The 18,899-nt window shown below is 41.9% G+C and overlaps 1 protein-coding gene across 4 annotated transcripts in view; it reads right to left on the bottom strand.

Moving 5' to 3' along the window:
* The window catches only part of osbpl8 (oxysterol binding protein-like 8), a 79,997-nt gene that overhangs the window by 42,906 nt on the left and 18,192 nt on the right, over positions 1–18,899 (bottom strand). For 3 of the 4 annotated variants that reach the window (XM_035620930.2, XM_035620947.2, XM_035620939.2), the window contains one exon: positions 15,156–15,244. In XM_035620930.2, coding sequence (XP_035476823.2) covers positions 15,156–15,200 — 45 coding nt within the window. In that variant the 5' untranslated portion in view covers positions 15,201–15,244. Of the gene's footprint in view, positions 1–5,320; positions 5,453–15,155; positions 15,245–18,899 lie in introns of those variants that run through there. The other variant, XM_035620963.2, reaches the window with a different exon arrangement.

Here is an 18,899-nt window from a genome sequence, read left to right as displayed (position 1 = left end):
CGGTATGCACTGGAGCATGGATACAGCGTGATTGACAGCTAGTACGCACAAATATTGTCACTGCTGGTCGAAATGCTAAACTCGAGGCCTCAAAACGGCAGTTCACAAACCAATGGGTGATGTAGGGTTGGCACTTGGTTGGGGCCACTTAGGTTAATAACAAAAACTCCTGCCTAATACACACTGTGATGAAGGTTCTCACAGGACCAGTTGTTACACTGGATTAATCTGCAGTGTATATGAAGCCTGCAAGAGCACTTTGCTATTTTTGAGGGTAATGACTGCTGCACAATGCGATTCATGAGATTATATTCTGTATATTGACTTTAGTGAATTAGCAACATGATGCACAGTGGTAAATCAATACCGTGGTTTCAGAATTTCAAAAAGGTCCATCAGTCTCATGAAAATACCAAAAACTGCCAGGACCCACAGCTTGGATATAAACTGAAAACAACTCTTTTTGTAGTTTCCAGGACAGCCCATATCATATGACAGCATCTTACTTCATTATCTGTGCCTGGTCTGCTTAAAAAAGAAATACAAACAAGTTATTGTAAGGATGTCCTGATGGAAAGAGTTTTGGTCCAGATGCTAATCTGATAAGCAGAAATTAACTTGTTCTCTAAACAGGAGAATCATCACAGACGACTTCAGGAGACGATGCAAGTTCAATACAGTATTAATTCTTGAGATATGATGCATTAATTGAAAGCTCCTGACACCAAAACAATGAATGTGCAAACTACAGCTGGTAGCAGGGCAGCAAAGCGGACGCCTACAGCCCACATTAGAATTAATCTAACCTGAGCTCAGATTACAACCAATTTAACAGTAAAAAACAACCACAGCACAGCTTTGACTTAACCCCAAGCAACCTCCCCCTGCAGAGCTAGCGGCGTATGAAAATGCTCAGTCTGGGTCAGCATGCAGTAGTGTCAGAGTGGTTTTATCCATCAAAGAACTGACACATCTGTCATCGCGAGGTGGGCTGAGTTCAGGCAAGCGGAGAGATATAGTGTGCGCTACAGATCTTGGGCGCTGTCCATATGGTGGCAGATTTACAACGAGAGTGGAGCTGCAACAGGCAACATAAATAAAATGGCTCGGGGAGTGTGACTAGAGTCGACTCCATTTGCCAAGATACTCTCCGCAGTAATACTCAGGCCAAGGTTACACATTCTACTCCAGTAACACAGTAACACATTCTATTTACTGTGAGACACAAGGTACTAGTGAATTTCAAAACTTGGCAGGAAGGTTGGGTAGACAATGTGGTCTAAGATGTGTTGGGCACTTTTACAGAAGTCTTAAATGACCTTGAACCATGCACTACTGGCTGTAAATGCTTGGACTGTTGATGAATGTTGTCGATTATTTTTAAATTGTTTTTGTATTTGTCTGTAGTCAGTGTTATATGTGCTGCTGCCTGCCTTGACCAGGGCACTCTTGAAAAAGAGATGTATAATCTCAACAAGTTTTTTTTACTCCTGGTTAAATAAAGATTATACTAATAATTTAAGCAGACGAGGACTTGCAGCAGAGTTAACATTATCTTCCTGGTCATTGTTGAATCCAAAGTGACACTGTGCAGGCCTGACCTGTCAACTGTTATATCACTTGCACTTTGGAAAGAATCTCCATATACGAAACTTTGTAGAAAACTCTTTGACTCAGATTGGGCCCTATGATTCAAAATAAAGAGATATTAAAGGTGACATATTTTGCTCATATTCAGGTTCATAATTTGGGTGACCACTCTAATGTTCAGAATAGGCATCAGTCTTCTCATACTGCCCTTTCACCCACTGTCTAAAATGCCTGCATTTCTTTTAAAGTTCTCCACACTTGGACAAGTGTGGAGAACATGGAAAGAAGCTGCTAAAATGGAGAAGTTTGGAAACAATGCTGGCCCCAAACTCCGGAGCTGCGTTTTAGTCTGGACGGGCAAAAAGGGAGATGTTTGGAAAGAATGATGCAGTCACCCGCCTTCACTTGCTACTGTAATTGGTTCTTAACAGTCGACTCGATTCAACTACCAGCAGTGAAGGCAAAATGTTGAAAAGTAACAATTCCGCCTCATCATCGGTCCAAGAAAAGAAACCCCTCATCTTGATTTTGATTAATGTTGTTTCCTGTTCGTGGTATTTTCTGTAAGCAAATAACTACACAATCTGCTTCCTGTTGATCCATGTTGCCGGCATGCATATGCCCAGTGTACATGAATTGTTATGTGATATGCGTTGTCAGGAGTTTTAGTATGAATGGGGATTAATACTGATACTGTTGAAATACTTGTCTAGACAGATATAGTTTTTATTTTAAAATGCAATTTTAAAATGAAAACGTGGTAGTATGGATGGAGCCTGTATTGCTTCTGTTTGCTGCTGTTGAGAAGGTTCCTGGTTCGATCCCAATCCCCTACGAAGGGACACTACATGATCAGTTTGTAAATGTGTTTGTGAATCTGACATATATTATAAATATTGTGTGAGCAGACTATAAAAGTGCAACATGAATGCAGTCCATTTTGTAACTTGACCAAGTTGTTATAGTGCAGCTGTAGAGGGACTTCAAAGTTCCTTTTCCTTTCTGGAGTTTCTACATCCCTTTGATAAACTTGAAAACTTTACAGCTAATGGTTTCTAGTTGAAGAGAAAATAGCAAGCTGCTGTAAGTGCTTCTAATGAGGAAGCAAGCCGCTCTAAGTGACAATGAGGCTTTAAGTAGACAGTACTTTAGTGTTTCATTGTTACTACATCACATACAGCGTCTACAGTCTGGACTCCGGGAATGGTATATTTTCTGGTATAGAACAACAATCTTGAGAATTTTTGCAAAATACTTTCTGATAAGTGTAATACACAATCAATTTTCAGATGAGGACTGTACAGGGCGGATTTGGCTCAGGAGGTAGAGTCGGTGGTCCTCTAACCCGAAGGTTGGCGGTTCGATGCCAGCTTCCCCCAGTCCACATGCCGATGTGTCCTTGGGCAAGACACTTGAATTGCCTCTGACAGCTCTTCCGACAGTGTATGAATGTGTGCGAATGTGACAGAGAGCAGGGCAAATTCTGACGAGAGCAAACAAGAGAAATCCCAATTAATTTTTGTTTTTTATCCTCTTATCTCCATTAAAAAAAGGTGGACGGCTGCTGTTTTTTTGGGGATCTGCAGAGGTCTGTACATTGTGTCCGTGGTTTATCTTTCATGAGAAATAGGCAGGGATGTGTGGAGGGGGACACTCGATCTCACACAGGCAGCATTTCGTTAGACCGTAGCATTTCAACTAAATAGGGGAGGTGGTGAAGGTATCGGGGCTGGGGGGTAGCTGGGTGGGTGTGTGGCCCTCACACAGAGTGAAGTCTCGGTTTCATCACTGCTGGGGGGCTCAAGGTTCATTGATAGAATAGAGGGGGCAGGGTTACTGTTCTTAAGAGGAGGGTTGGTAACAACACTGATGAACGAAAATGATTATGAGGGGGAGAGTGAGGTTGGATTCTAAAGTTGAAATCACGAATAATGAGGTCAAATGCTTTTTCACCTTCATTCGCAGAACCTAGAAACAGTATATATTAATAATTATGTCAGAGAAAATGCTCAGCCCACAGATCATATGCAGTGCAGTACACAATTTAAGCCAGTGTCAGCATCATAGAGCTGCGAGGTAGACCACGGGCCATCTGAACTTCCAACCCTCACAACAGTGCTGTTGGGCATAGGTCTCAAATAATGAGGAAACTGAACCAATATCTGATCACAACTGGATTCCCTTCTAGATGGACAGGCCACATGCTACATCACAGCCCTCACAAACAAATACCAGTCATTGATGGGATGCAAAAGCAGTGTTTCCCCTACCATTGAATTGGGAGGGTGCCCCGCCCCCCCTGAAATGTCAAATTGATTTTAATTTAAAAAAAAAAAAATAATAATAATATATATATATATATATACACACACATATATATATATATATATATATATATAATTTTTTTATTAAAATCAATTTGACTTTTTTTTGTATTTTACATGTAATTTCAAGGCTTTTCAGGTAACTCTCTTTATACACCTTATTCCTCATTCCTGTATGAAAGATTGTTGATGAAACTCAACGTGATTTGTGAGCCCTAACCCTAACACCCCCTCCCCCCCAAACCAGTAAAACTAGGGGAAACACTGAAAAGTATATATAATATATACTCATTTGGTATAATACTCACTTATAGAGATGAAATACAATGTATTGTTACAGGTTCATAACAAGATTTTGAATGCAGAACTTTTAGAATATTTCTATGTGGTGATTTGAGGGTAACTTAAGGCCGGTGCCTGACACCATTTAAATGCTTGTTCAAAAAATGATTCCCTGGGCCTGTTATAGGAAGCAGCATCAAGTCGATCTCCAGACTCCGGACTTTGGCTAGTTCTATAAATCTGATTACGCTCCCTTCAGCCCAGCTGCCTGCACCCCGGAGCTGCAGCCAACACTCCAGCAGAGCGGCTCTTTGGTGGGGGGGAAAAAAACGGGAAAAACAAAAACACAACGATTCCGTTCGTGTAAGATTACTTGTTTATTTGCCCCTGTTCAAACACGCCATGCACACGGACAGACGTTTAGGTGGCAATGAAGACTCCTGAGAGTCATTTCTGCAGTTAATTCATGTGATCACCACGAAAAAAATTATAATTCCACTCCATTTTGTTTTTGCTGAAAGCCCCATTGGGTTTTAAATTGGGACTTGAGAGTATTGCATGGAGGAGATATCAGGAGATATCATGTGTCTATAATGTACTTGATGCGGCTCCTTCCTCAGTTTCAAGCAACCAGAGACAGACTTCCCCTCTCTGCCATTAAGCTCGATTAGATCCAAGCTTTGGGTATCAGCCTGCAGCAGGCTTCCCCATTTGCACACATGCAAGGAAGTCGGCGAGGACTAGTGTTCAGCCAACCAACTCCTCTGTACCAAGCTAACAGAAACAGCATGACCTGTGTTAGCTGTACACGTAGCACTTGAGCAAAGGGTGTTAGCGAGTGTTCAGCCTTCGTTCAGGGATGACACACTGAGTAAACAACAAGCTGGAGTGGAAAGAAGTGTCCACTCTGTGTTCGAGCACATGAAACACTATCACAAAGACTAAGAGTGTAAAGCTTACAAAAAACAACATTAATGGCAACTCCATATGACCAAAAGAATGCTTTATAACACTGAATGACAGGTTTTGAATTTGTCTGATTCACCCACCCCGGCTTCCTGTTCTGACAGTTTGACAAAACAAAGAAGGTTCCCTTACAACAACGAAAAAAAGGAAATGCATACCGTGTGTCACTCGGTCAGAGGAGGTGAGCTTGTCGCTGCGACCGCTTCTTGGTCAGACTAAACCTGGTATGACAAGCTACTGAGCTCAGCCCCCGTCTCTCTCCCACACTCTCTCTTACACACACACACACACACACACAACGAAGGAGGAGAAAAGGCACAGAGAACAAGCGTGCAAGACAATTCCAACATCTCTCTCTCTCTCTATCTGATGAGCACGGTTTCCTGTCTTCCCCGATCTTTTCCTCTCATCTAATCATTCCCTTGGTAATTTTCTTGTTGTCCTACTCTGTAAACTTGTCACAAAATGGCATTTGTTTATTCTTGCCCGGCTTTCATCTGGTCTCAAAGTACTCCCTATCCATCCATCCATCTATCTTATCCATCCCATTACTTATTTTCCCACCATTGGGCATTTTGGCCCCAACGCAACTCATGTTTGTCAGGCAAATATCATTGGACACCACAAACCGGTAAAACACCATACAACCACAAAAACAAAGAAGCAGGTTGTCGCCGTTTATAAAGGGTTGAACTTAACACCACAATAAAAATATAGTGTACTCGAGCAGTTATTAGTGTGGCACAGCTGTGTGTGTGCCCTCGAGCACAGCTACTTTAACCACAAAGCTCCTCCTCGTGCTCTTGTTGACTGTCGCTCTTCTGCACCAATAAACCAAAGCCACAGAGCCCATCTCCTCAGCCATCATGGAAAATCACCCCAGAGGAGGACGCATGCTCGACTCATGCACCCATCGACCTTATTATGGGCCCAATAATGCAAGATTTAATGCATTCTCCTCTGTTACTGTTTACATTTACGTGCCTGACTGTTTCCCACACACCACAGAAAGCGGGGCCATTTAAAGATACAACGCAGTATTATAAAAGAACATACAGCATCAGAGGACTTTGTCATTAATGCAGATGCAATAGGCGAATGTCAAAATTGTAGAAACTGCCTAATGTTTTGATGCCAGTCCAGTATTTACCCTACAGTCGTCCAGCTGTGGTGGGCCACCGAATGAAAAAACCCACGCTAGGCCAAGAAATATCTTTCAATGCCAAAATGAATGGCAAATATGAATTCCTTTAGAAATCCATAATAATTCAGAATTGGGAGACTCTGTGCAACGCGATGTAGCACTACTCGTATTGAGTCCCTACCTTCTAATGGAGAGTGAGAGGGTGAGCGTATGTGATGCCAATTAGCTCCTTGTGAGCATGAAGTCGCCTGCAAAGAAAAAGAAGCTCTGACACGGGGACGGCCTGAAAAAATGTAAGACAATACTGGGGGGTCGAAGGATTCCAAATGTAGCCTGTGGTGGTACCAGACTTACCCAGGGTGAGGTCTAATTTGTTGATGTCACAACATTTAAAATAAATGATAACATGTTCAGCTTAAGTTTTTGTTCCGATTTCCTTTTTGGAAGGCAATAATGATGAAAATGACACCAATAATATATTCTTCGGTGCGAAACACCAGGCCTAAAAAAAAATCGGGGAGAAATACTTTTTCACCAGCTTGCTTAAAACATGATTAACATCTTGACCAACAGGATTGGTGACAGTACTGTGAAAACTCAACATATCACCAGGTATAGTTTCTAATACACCTAATGTACCATACTGTGCTTGTTGATACAGTATATGCATGTGTCCGTGGCCTGAAAAAAAATTCTCTCAAGGAATAGCTTGACATTTTGGGAATATGCTGATGTGCCCTGCTAATCCCTGGGGTCTTGACGTCACTGTGACGTTGATCCAGGAAGTGACAGCCCCAGCCAAAGAAAGTCGCGCACAAACCCCCTAGTAAAAACAAAGTGCCAATTTAAATGTGGAGTTACACAAAAAAATTTAATTGGATGTTAGTTAGAGGTGCCAGTAGACAGGTTTGTTACCTCTGATCAGAGCTGTAAAAAAAATCAAGCTCAATGAAGTACTGAGGTTGTGTGGAGCTGAGCAGAGTGAGCAAAATTGGTCAGTGATAGAAGAATATGCTTTCAAAGCATTTTAAAGTAGCTGCTGCATTAAGTCCAAGGAACCCTCTTCCACAGAAGTGGAGTGGTGTAAAAAACTTTGCTCTTTCCTGAAAGAGGAAATACATTTTTTTTTTTTCTCAACGGTCCTACAAAGGAAGAGTTGTAATGGATCAGTCAGTACTCTGCTGGGGGAGATGAGCATGATTCACATCATGAGGTGCGATTAGAGACATTATTTTCATCTTGACAGAATAGGCCTGTTCCTCGCACTGCACTGGGAAGTAAAAAGCACCCTTCACGGAGTCTACTAAATAGTCGAATCAACCAAACAAACAAACTTCCATCAGACTCAGAAATGTAAAGCCTTTTTGCAGTGGAACAGTGGCCATTCTAATTAGACTAAAGAGCCCAGCTGCAGGCAGGAAACTCCCGCTGAGCATGATTCAGTCTTTGACTTTGACAATGTTTTCCTTTCGAAGAAGGAAAAACAAAGAATCCCTTTAATGGTAGTAACTGTGTCAACAGCACAGATAGCCCTCATAGTTAACGCTTGTGTTTGCATTTGGTTTTATGATACATTTTCTTGAAATGCTGAAATTCAGTCATGTTGAGAGAAGCACAGCCTTCTTAAAGTGTGTTTGATGGTCACTAATAAAGCGACAACTTCCCCTAATGTAGAACCAATAAATAACTGCAGGGTCACACAACCACATTGTTATATGAGGAACTGGTGATATTCTATTAATATCTGTGAATGTAAATTACATTTTGGATTATTGAGTCTAATTCGACGCTTGTTTCCTGGGAGATGACATGAAATGTTGACACGAACAATTATTACAATTAAAGTTAACCATAATGTTTCTGACTGCTGCAATTGAGCCTTCACCAGTTGTCTTTTGTAGTATATCTGGGTGATATAAACAATATTTGTAATACAAATTTTTTATTAAATTCCAAAGATGCACTGTTTAACATCTTAATTACAGCCGATGACATCACATTATTGAGTTATTTCTAACCAATTCCATGGCAAAAGCTAAGGAGCAGTTAGACCACGTCCCAAAAAGGACCAGTAAGATCCAGCGGTATTGATTAAGTGAGCTGAAGAGGGAGCTGTACATGTGCTGTTGACAGGACAACGACATATATTTGTATAAGGAAATAAGATGTTGGCAGTGTGGCATTACTTTTGCCTGCTTAAAGCCTTGTTTGACCACAAATTGGATTGAATAACCTGAAAAAATGAGATATTTCTCAAAGTGAATTCACGTTGACCCTAATCCTGCCAGCAAAGACTGGAAACAGAAGGGGAAAGAAAAAACTCTGCATCACCGTCCAACAAACTAAACAGTGCTGTCAGGTATACCCTCCCCAGTAATCAAACTAGTAGCACAGCACTTAAGCCCCTTTCACACAGGCCAAAAAACCCGTTTAAACCCGCTAACACCCGGTGTTTTCTGCAGTGTGAAAACGTTTATTCGGCATTCATCCCCGGGTCAAATGACTCTGCAATAGACCCGGGTAATAATCGGCTTCACCTCTGATCGGCATTGATGTGAATGTCACACCCCGGTGAACCCGCTAATTTGCGCGATGACGCAAGGCAATGAAGGGAATGAAGGCTCGACTCCTCCGTCGGTAACTGCTGTTACCTCACCAGCTGTAGTAAAGACACCTCGCGTGTAGCTAGCTCGCTTAGCCTAGCTTTGGCTCTTTGGTTGTAACAACTAACACAATCCAGATCATCGATGATGTTTAGAACGGGGCACTTTATTTCAACCCTTTCGGCGGACACACACGGCCTCATCAGGCGGTCTCTCATGACACAGTGGCCATAAACTGTTGCTGACATGGATGAGGTGCGGAGCCCATTCTCCTTGTGGCTGCAGCTACGTACACAAACACGTCGCCAACCTTCTTCTCTCAGACACACACACTTCAAAACCCATATGGCCAACCGCTTAAAAGGCCAGGCTTGGCTCGTGACACTGCACTGAGTTTGTAAACTTTGAAATGGTGACAAGTACAAGATATAAGGTAGCTTTGACCACCGGCTCACTGGCTACCATGCTGTCTGTTGTTTACTACACTGTTGTTCTTCTTCGTTTTACTTCGCGCACCACTCTCTACCGCCATCTATGGCCGCCAACTGTCACTACACGATCATCAGACCCTGGTCTGCTCGCAGTGTGAAAGGGGCCAATTGCCGATGTACACCCGGGTTTTTTAAACACAGGTCGACCCGCGTTTAAAAAACCCGGGTCTACATGGTAATTTTGGTGTGAAAGTGGCATTACAGAAACACTCCTGAAACATTAACAACTGTAACATTATCATCCCACTTTAAACGACAACATGCTATTGCTCTTCCAGTGCCATAAGACATGGTGCTGTTAGGTCAGAATCAGAATCTAGTTGACCCAAGACATTAGTCATTCGGTTATCAACATTTGAATCTGTAGGATTTGAAAGGTTTTACACTCGAAAGATTGAACCTTTTTGTTTATTTAAGGATAATAATTTAACGTGACACCCTGCTGGGAGCACATATAATACCTGATCCACTCGGCTTCTAAATGTTCTGCCATGAATTGCTCGTGGCATTTTCTTCGATGTCTTGAGGGACAGACGCTCAGACACCCGGTGTTATGCAAGTAACCCAATGATTTCCTGTGTTTTTCGCCCACACTTTTCCTCCATCATTAAGAGGAAAAGACAACGAGAGGTATGTTACTCCAGAGCCGCAATAGTGCATGACATTCTGTACACTTTGCAGTAAATGGAGGAGTACATTTACGAATGCTTGAAAGAATTAAAATTGTGGATACTACTGTATATAGTACCAAGTAACAGAGTATGACAGCGAATGGATACGTATGGATAAGTGGACATGTATCATAGTAGCCACTGTATGACTGCGAGGAGAGTTGCCACTCATCTTACTTCTCAGGGCTGGAACTAGCAGAATATATACTTCTTTATAATTGCAGTAAAACGCATCATGTTTGCATCCTTGAGCCAAAAGAACTACATAGTGAAAAAGGGACACAAGTGTGCCAGTCTGTTCATTGTGCTCTGAAAGTTTCCCAACAGCAAAAAAATAGAGCTGAATGTCTTTTTAACAAGTCTTATAGGGTCTTATGGGTCCTTACGGGAAAGGACAGTACTGAAGTGGTGCTTCTACACCTTATCCAGCCTAGGTGACGCTTCATGCTCTCACCTTTGTAAGTCTATGTGTAAAAAAATTTTAAATAAAAAACTGTCTAGATTAATGCCCACAAATCAACAGCCCAGCCATCATCTTTGCCGGACTCATAGAGTGATTTATCTGTCAGGGAAGGACTGGACAAATCTTGGCAGGAGAAAGTCCAACGCACTTATTCAAATCCAGAATGCTAAAACTTGCAACTTCCTACCAGATCATCTGAAGTTCACCTTGTCAAGTCTTTTCAAAATGCATATATATTTTCCGTTTTTTCCACATCCGAGGCCAAGCTAAAGCCTTGTGGGATAAGCTTGCTTTTCCTGTTTACTTCAACTTGTTTACTTTAAAGGCGAGAACGTGTTTCGGCAACCCAGGCTGTCAGCTCGGCTCTGTCAACAGCAACCTAAATCTGGCCACTGATGTACAGTAGCTGATGCAGCCTCAGCTTCTCATTCCCTGGTAGCAGCCTGAAGACAGTTCTCAGCTCTGGCTCCTTGCAGTCTCCTGTAGCTTATTCATGTCACATTATATGGAACCAAGACCCAGTAATTAGCTCTGGCAATTTGAAATGACTTTAAGCTTAATAAAGACAAATTAATAATGTGATATTGAAAGTTACACTTGGATGGCTATTGGTAATGTTTATTGCATTTATGGGGCACTTTGTATTTTGTTTGTGCTTTTTTATTTTGATCTTATTTGGTAATAGCAGCTTTCCAGCATAGCTGTCAAATTTCACCAAATAGGTTTAATATTAATTATTGTTTGGCTATTGATTACTTGAAGTGTAAAAACCATGTTTTGTTGTCTAGATAAATATGATACTTCATCATCGTTATATTCTGTACCTCTAAGACGAAACGATTATCGTGGAGGAACAGACAGCTTCTCCACAACAGAGGACTCAATTGACCATAATGCAATGCAGCCACACAAGACATGTTGCATTTTAAGCAAGGGGTGTGGTCAGCACCACGTCAAAGCTAGCCAAAGCTTTGTGATCAGATTTAATATGATTGAGTCTTGGTGTTAAAATGCATTAGTAAAAGTCTGGGTAGCATGCACGCTTCTAACCGATTCATTAAGTAGTTGCAGTGAGATTTTACTGCAAAATGAAAACTTTGACTTGCTGATGGGCCTCAATGACAAGTCAGTGGATCATCAAGATCAAATTTAATGAAAATCCATCAAAAAGTTGTCCTCCCTAGAGCCACCCTGCTAATGTGGCTAGGAAGTCCTGTCGACGTTAAATGTGTTCAGGAAATACACTTGACTCCACGAACCTGGGAAACCTCACACTCTGCAATATTTTACATCAGTTTAATTTTCAAACTGATGATTCGAGCAGCGGAGGGCTCCTGTCATGCATCAAAGGAGTCCATTAAGGAGTTACACCATTTCTAGATTTTTGCCGTGAAAGAAATAGATATTAATGGGCAGTTCAAAAATAAAATTACACACTTGGGCCAGAATCCTATTCTAGTTTTCAACTTATAGAAGTCTTTCAAACTCAGTTGCTGTAGCTGGAAAAGTCAGCTGCTGAAATCCCCTCAGTCAGTGATCTCACAGATCCTCTTTTCTCACCTTTAAGCTACCTCAAAAAACCATTGTTCCAAGTGCATAATGGATGTCTATAAGCCTTTTCACTGCTGCCTATTCTGAACAGCAGGTCACCAGCACTTTCATCACAGTATGTACATTGCAAATGACAGCAGACTGAATGGCGGTAAATGTTTGAAAAAGGAGGGGGCGGGTGGAGGATGGTGGAGGGAGGGTGGGGCCTGCTGCCATAAACCGTCCTGAAGCATCTCCCGACTGTGAGGATGTCAGAGCGAGGGGTGAAGCAGCAGACACCTGGCGTGCTTCCCAGAGCCTTTCATCTTGGGGGCTGGGAGCCATCCTCTCCACCAACGGGCCCTTTCAGCAAACAGCAGGATATGCCAGCAACATAATACTTGCCACAGTCTAAGTCTCACACTGTCCTGGGCACTGCAGCCGCTTATAAAGTGCGATCAAGTGATAACACACTGTCCCGGGGCCTCAACAAAGGAGGTTTATCGCTAAATCACAAAGAGATAAAAAAAAAAAAAGGGAACTCAAAAATAAACCAATTTCAAACCAATTTACGCATCAGTTGTTTCATTATGCAGCCATTAAAAAAGGCTCCAGAGAAGGCAGGATGAGGAATTAGCTCGCACTAATAACAGACATTGAGTGTTATTAAAACTCACTCCCACTCTAAGCAAGACTCAGGGAAGAATTAAGGAAGGGCTTTTAGCTCTGCTCCCACACAATCCAATTGTGTGTCATTGTGTGTGGAGGCCTGGGGAGCACTAGTATCACCCCAGTTATCTGCTAACATAATTGCCCCTTCTGCTCGCCGCAAAAATGGCTACTGAGGATTATGAGAGGTGAAATGAAAGGGCAGAGTGACAGTCCTGGGATTAGAGATGAGGGAAGTGGATATTTTAATGTGCAGTTGCGCAAATGTTCGTGGAAATAATTTTCGAATATGTTGAGTGGGGATGTACGAGAACTGATACTTTGGTGAAAAAGTCGATGGCAAAAATCTGAAAATTCGGACGGCAGTTTTTCTAGCGTAAATGTCGTCGGTACTGGAGATGTAATTCTTCCGGGACTGACGAGGGCAGCATACGTCAAACTCAACGACGAAGGCAAGAACAGTAAACAACAACTATGTGGAATTGGCAGCAGCAAGTGCAGTAGAGCTAGTACAGGTTATCGATTAATCGATGAGTAACTGGACAAAACAAAACATCATCTGTGGGTCTGGGAAGCACGATCAACATTTTTCACCATTTTATGACATTTAATGGACCAAACAACTAATCGATAAATCGAGAAAATAATCGTCAGATTAATTGATTATGAAAATAATAATTAGTTGCAGCCCTAAAGTGCAGGTGCAGCAACATTCAGAAGCACGCAACTCAACCCGATCATCATCGGCTTCAACTATGCCACTTGCTTTTTAATCCATGTTTTCATTCAAAAATAAAAACGCACACTGTCCATCTGCAACACCAAACTGGAATTTGCATCAACTTTATATGGCCAAGCAGAACGAAGGACTGTGGTTGACCTAGGAAAGAGGACACTTCAAAACACACCTCCATGTGACCTTTGATCTACTACAACCTAAAAGACTGGAGCTGACTTGTCTTTATATTGACACACACCCTGACAGGAGTTCAATTACATGTCTGCCACGGCGGGGACTAGCAAGCCTGCGGCAGGTTTGCAATATTAGCACCTTAATCACATCATTAAGATTCAGAGAGTGTATTCATCCCCGTGACTGACGCCAAAAACTAACAAACCCTTTCGGATTGAAGAAACATGGTGGTTGAGTGAGGAACACCAATTATTTGGGGCACTTAAGAGGCAATGAGGCAGGGTGGGCGGATTCAACATTACTTGCTTGATCTAAATCCATCAAGACCAGATGTGTACCTCCTTTTAGAGCCAAATGTGTTTTATAGTGTGCCTTTTTTTTTTTTTAAGATACATGACGGGTGAAATACATTTTGATAAGGGAGGGTTTTACCTCACACATTTTTTTTAAAATTTTGGGTTTAGACAATAGCTGACGACTTGAGTGAGGGGATCAATACCGAGTCAGTGCAGCAGTTATGGAAGTTTTTGGGGTGAAAATAACAATTACAAAAACATGCCTGCTACAGCAAGAAGGTTCTGGGTTCGAGTCCCGGTTCAAACCAACCAGGGCCTTTCTGTGCGGAGTTTGCATGTTCTTCCCGTGTATGCGTGGTTTCTCTCTGGGTTCTCCGGCTTCCTCCCACAGTCCAAACACATGCAGAATGAGGTTAGGTTCATTGGAGACTCTAAATTGACCGTAGGTGTGAATGTGAGAGTGAATGGTTGTTTGTCTCTGTATGTGGCCCTGCGATAGGCTGGCGACCTGTCCAGGGTGAACCCCGCCTCTCGCCCAATGTCAGCTGGGATTGGCTCCAGCCCCCCCCCCCCCCCGCGACCCTTAAATGGATAAAGCGGTAGACGATGGATGGATGGATGCCTGCTGAACCGTGAGTAAAGGCTCAGGGTGAGAGACATATTTGAGTGGTAGGAGGATTTTGGCGAGTAAGAGCTGGTATCACAGCAGGCCAGAGATAAAGACTGACTTGCCTGACTAGGCAAGGGTCACTAAAACCATTTCTGGAGCAGAGAGAAACATGAAATAAAAACCATTTGAGAGGCCAAACTGCTTTAATTTTCAATATATTTTTAAAAGAACTTAAAATGTTGACAACATTGCTTGTTGTTTCCAGTGATGTTCATCAAAAGCCAAATGTCTCGATCTGCTACAGAGGCTGAGAAATAAAAGTTTTAGCGAACAATGTGTTTTTTCAGTATCAATGATTAGGTTTTAGAACCTGAAGATTTTTTTTTTTATATCATTCAGTAGGCAGAGCCCAAAGAAAAAGCAATTACAATGACCTAAGTTAACTATCATTCTTTGAAAGCACCATAAAGTTTTTGTTTTTTAATTTACTCTTATTAACATTCCAATTCCAATTTTAGGTTATTTTTGAATGAACATCTTCATGTGCATGTTGTTCAACGGGTGTGACTACCACTGGACATTTGCTAGTGTTTGCACACTCACCAAAGTTTTCTCAGGCTCCTGCTGGGACTCAGTAGAGGACTCCATGGTCGAGTTAAACCAGAGTCAGCGCTGCTCTGACGGCTGCATATCTGTCAAGGAGAGGGGAGAGGCAATGTGTTACCACAACAGGACAATATTACAATTTACTGTATCTGTTCTTTAATCCAGTCATTTTAAGGTTTGCAGTGTATCGCACATTTCACTTGGAATAGCACTGAATTTTTTTTTAAAAGTGCCCTTTAACCTCATGTGGGATGCTTTGTTTGAAAGATTGGACCTACTTGCAACATCATGCCTACTAATCATCTGTCACATTCTTTCACACCAACAGGCTGCACAGAAGCACAACGAATGATTTCTGCCACAAGTAAAAATGTCAAAAAAACACAAAACAGAAACTTGCTCACAATCCCTCCACTGCCCTTTTTCCACCCAGACAAAGGTGTTGTAGCTCCAGGGCTTTAATAAACAGTCTGTTTCTAGTGCAAGCAGGGGAGAACGGAGGATAGGCCAGACTGTCAGCTCCCTTTCCCAACAGAGTCCTGAAGAATTCATTCTTCAATATCCTTTTTTTTCTGTTTGCCGTAAGCTTCTTTTCCCGATCGAAATGTTGAAGCATGACACAGTTTTAACCTCCATCTATCGAGGGACAGGTTCTGCTGGCTGCCACTTCCCCGTTCCACTGGACCCGATGGAGAGTTACTCCAAGCTACATCAGTGAGGACGGATATCTGATATCAGTTACTCTATAAATCCACAGGAATTTGACATAACTACTCTTTTTACATTCCAGGTCAGACCTTACAGGAAAAGGTTCAGAGCAGGGATGTTTTTGACTTCGCTGTTTTGCTATGACCTAAGCTTTTGTCTTTTCATTTTCGTTACACTCAAGATATGAAAACACAAAACTGTGCAGATCAACAGGAAGCTGTCTTCCAAACAAGACAACTAATTAAAGCAGCGATGCGGCACATGTACATGAAACACACAAAAAGACAAGAGGAGACGATAAGCATTTGAGCGCATGGATTAAATTGATTCCATATCCAACAACTGCTCCACTACGTCCCAAATTTGATCACCAAACCGTATAAAATAATTAGACCTTGACACTTAGTTTTATTTCTTATGCCGAGATCAACTTGACGGACGAGGGCTGTAGTAGTCCAATGGGCACAGCAATCACTTTCATTTCCGTTATCATCTCATATGACAACGTATAGAGTAGATGAACACAAGGCTCAGAGGAAAACAATTCACTCTTCCACACACAACTGTAAACACAGCAAGGCAAAAGAGAAATGATCTGTTATTCTGATAACAAATAATGTGCTGCATTTATTCTAATGTAGAGGTCGCAGTTTGTAAAACTATTAAAAGTTCATAATGAAACAGTTTCAGACAAATTGTGACTGTGGTGGGCCACTACAGCCTAGGCAATTAATGGTAACCACACTATTTTCCTTGCAGGTTTGTGCCTGTGCTGCTGACTGTGGTTACACATTTTTACCAGTCGAGGTTTTACATATCAGTTTATTCTGACACAGCCTACAGACAAAATCAAACCACTCTGGTTTTACGAGATATTACCTCTCCCACTTTCCACATTAACAACATCAATGCATTATCACCTCATGGCAGGCGGCTGTATAACATCAACATACAGATACTAATCTGTTAACATTGTACGGTGAACATTAATATCAATTATTCGTATTTGTAGGGTAGACTAGCGATGATATAGCAACGATTAATCAAATAATCATGCACTTTCCTTGTTCACTGTTTGGTATTTGTTAGGGTTGATAAAATCCAAAATGCTAATGATATTCATATTTGAGTCCAAGTCACCGTTTGTACATAAATTTAAGAAAATAACCCAAGGTGCTACAGGGATATTGCATTTAGGGGAATGGCACAGATGGACAGCTGTCGGCTGGATGGAGGAATTGTTATTACTTGGATCCGTGGCATGATTGGACCAAAAGATTTGCATGGCATATGAAGTTGGTAGTATCACAATATCCTCTTCCTGTATATCCCAATATAAGGTTGTGGATGATTGTATCGTCTTTTTTTATAAAATTGTTACACCCCTTGTTACTGTTACATTCTGACAGTAACATAGATTTAATATTGAGTTAGTAGTCAGCAGCTACACCTGGAACATTGCAAATCTCAAGGCCGAATACAACATGGAGAGTTCCAATAAAAGAAATGACAAATCTGTGGCCCCAACACCAGAAATCAAAACTTAGGAATCTCAAGTTGACCACTAAATAAAAAGTTAGGTATGGGAAATTGAGCTGAATGTGAGGCACGCAAAAGGCAACCTGTGAATCTGTCTGTCCACATTACTTGCCCCACCCACTGTATGCATCTCTTACCCACCTCATATTAATACACTCAGCACTTATTACTTATATATTCTTTGCTTCTACACAGCCGCTGCACACAAGAAAATACAGCCTCAAACCCACTGTGTGCAACAGTGACAACGATGTCAGCCGAGACCCTCAACATGAGTTCATGATCAAGTGGGGCCGTCTGTTAATTCCACACTATGCTTTCAGGCAGATCATTTTGCATGGAGCAGCTGCGTACCAACATGTGACCGTCCGGATAAAACGCTTTCAAGATTAGGGCAGACGGCCACTTATGCTGATTGCTGTTTTGTGTGGTATGAACACCGTGGCCCCACCTGAGATTACACCTGCTCAAACTACCGGCGGCTGTAGGAGCCATGAGGCCTGTGGGGAAGGGAGCAGCATTACAACCCAAGGTGACAATATTATGACCTGACACTGCAGATCCATGGATTGTTTGATGCAAAACATTCTGCATTCATTAACAGGCATATACACTGATGAGCCAAAACATTCTGATCAGCACAAGCACTGACCACTCTGCTGCTACACAGCCCAATTAGCAGCAGGGTCCAATACACTGTGTTGTGACACAGTAGCCCTTCTGTCCAAGTGGGTTGGAGTTATAGTGAAAAGGGAAAAACAATGTCCATTAACTTTCCAGCAATGTATTTCACAAACTGCTTAACAACTCACCGTGAAGAGACCACTGTGTTGAACAGGGCTCTGTTGAACAGGGCTCTGGTGATGACACCATCTCTAATTTATCCAAAAGCATAATCTGCATTATGTTCTGTAAAAACATTTAGGTGCATATTCAACAACATACAAGCCAATAGTGATACATCAATGATCTATGAAGCCAACATCGCCCAATGAAATCAGCGGAGCCGATTTATCATTAAAGCTCTACTTTAAATGGCCCAAATTGTCAAAATTTAGATTTCATGGCTTTTTTCATAATAAATAAGTTCTAGGGGCTCTGTAAGTACCGTAAAAGTCTCAAAACGGGCTATAAATAAAGAAATACACACAGCCTGCATTCAGCAGCTGCTTTTTTTTTACAATACCCCAGGCCTTCCGCAGAAATGTGATGTCACAGCTACACAGCAGCTACAGAGTCACTGCCTTCAGTCGTTCCGACGGCAAGGCCAACCCGTCATTCCATCGCTGAGCTATCAACAACAAGAAATGTCGAGGAAACGGTGTTCAGTCGTTGGATGTCAGGAAGCTACATCATTGCACAGGCTTCATTGTTATTTATAATTATTTAATCATGGCACAGGCTTCCTAAGAATATTAATCTAAGAGACCAGTGGCTAATGCATTGCCAAGGAAGCGGCCGAGACTGAGACAGACACACCGCCGCAGTCACCGC

This window comes from Scophthalmus maximus, chromosome 12 (assembly GCF_022379125.1).
Source record: "Scophthalmus maximus strain ysfricsl-2021 chromosome 12, ASM2237912v1, whole genome shotgun sequence".
Classification (NCBI taxonomy): Eukaryota; Metazoa; Chordata; class Actinopteri; order Pleuronectiformes; family Scophthalmidae; genus Scophthalmus; species Scophthalmus maximus.
This window is presented reverse-complemented; position numbering and strand designations above follow the sequence as displayed.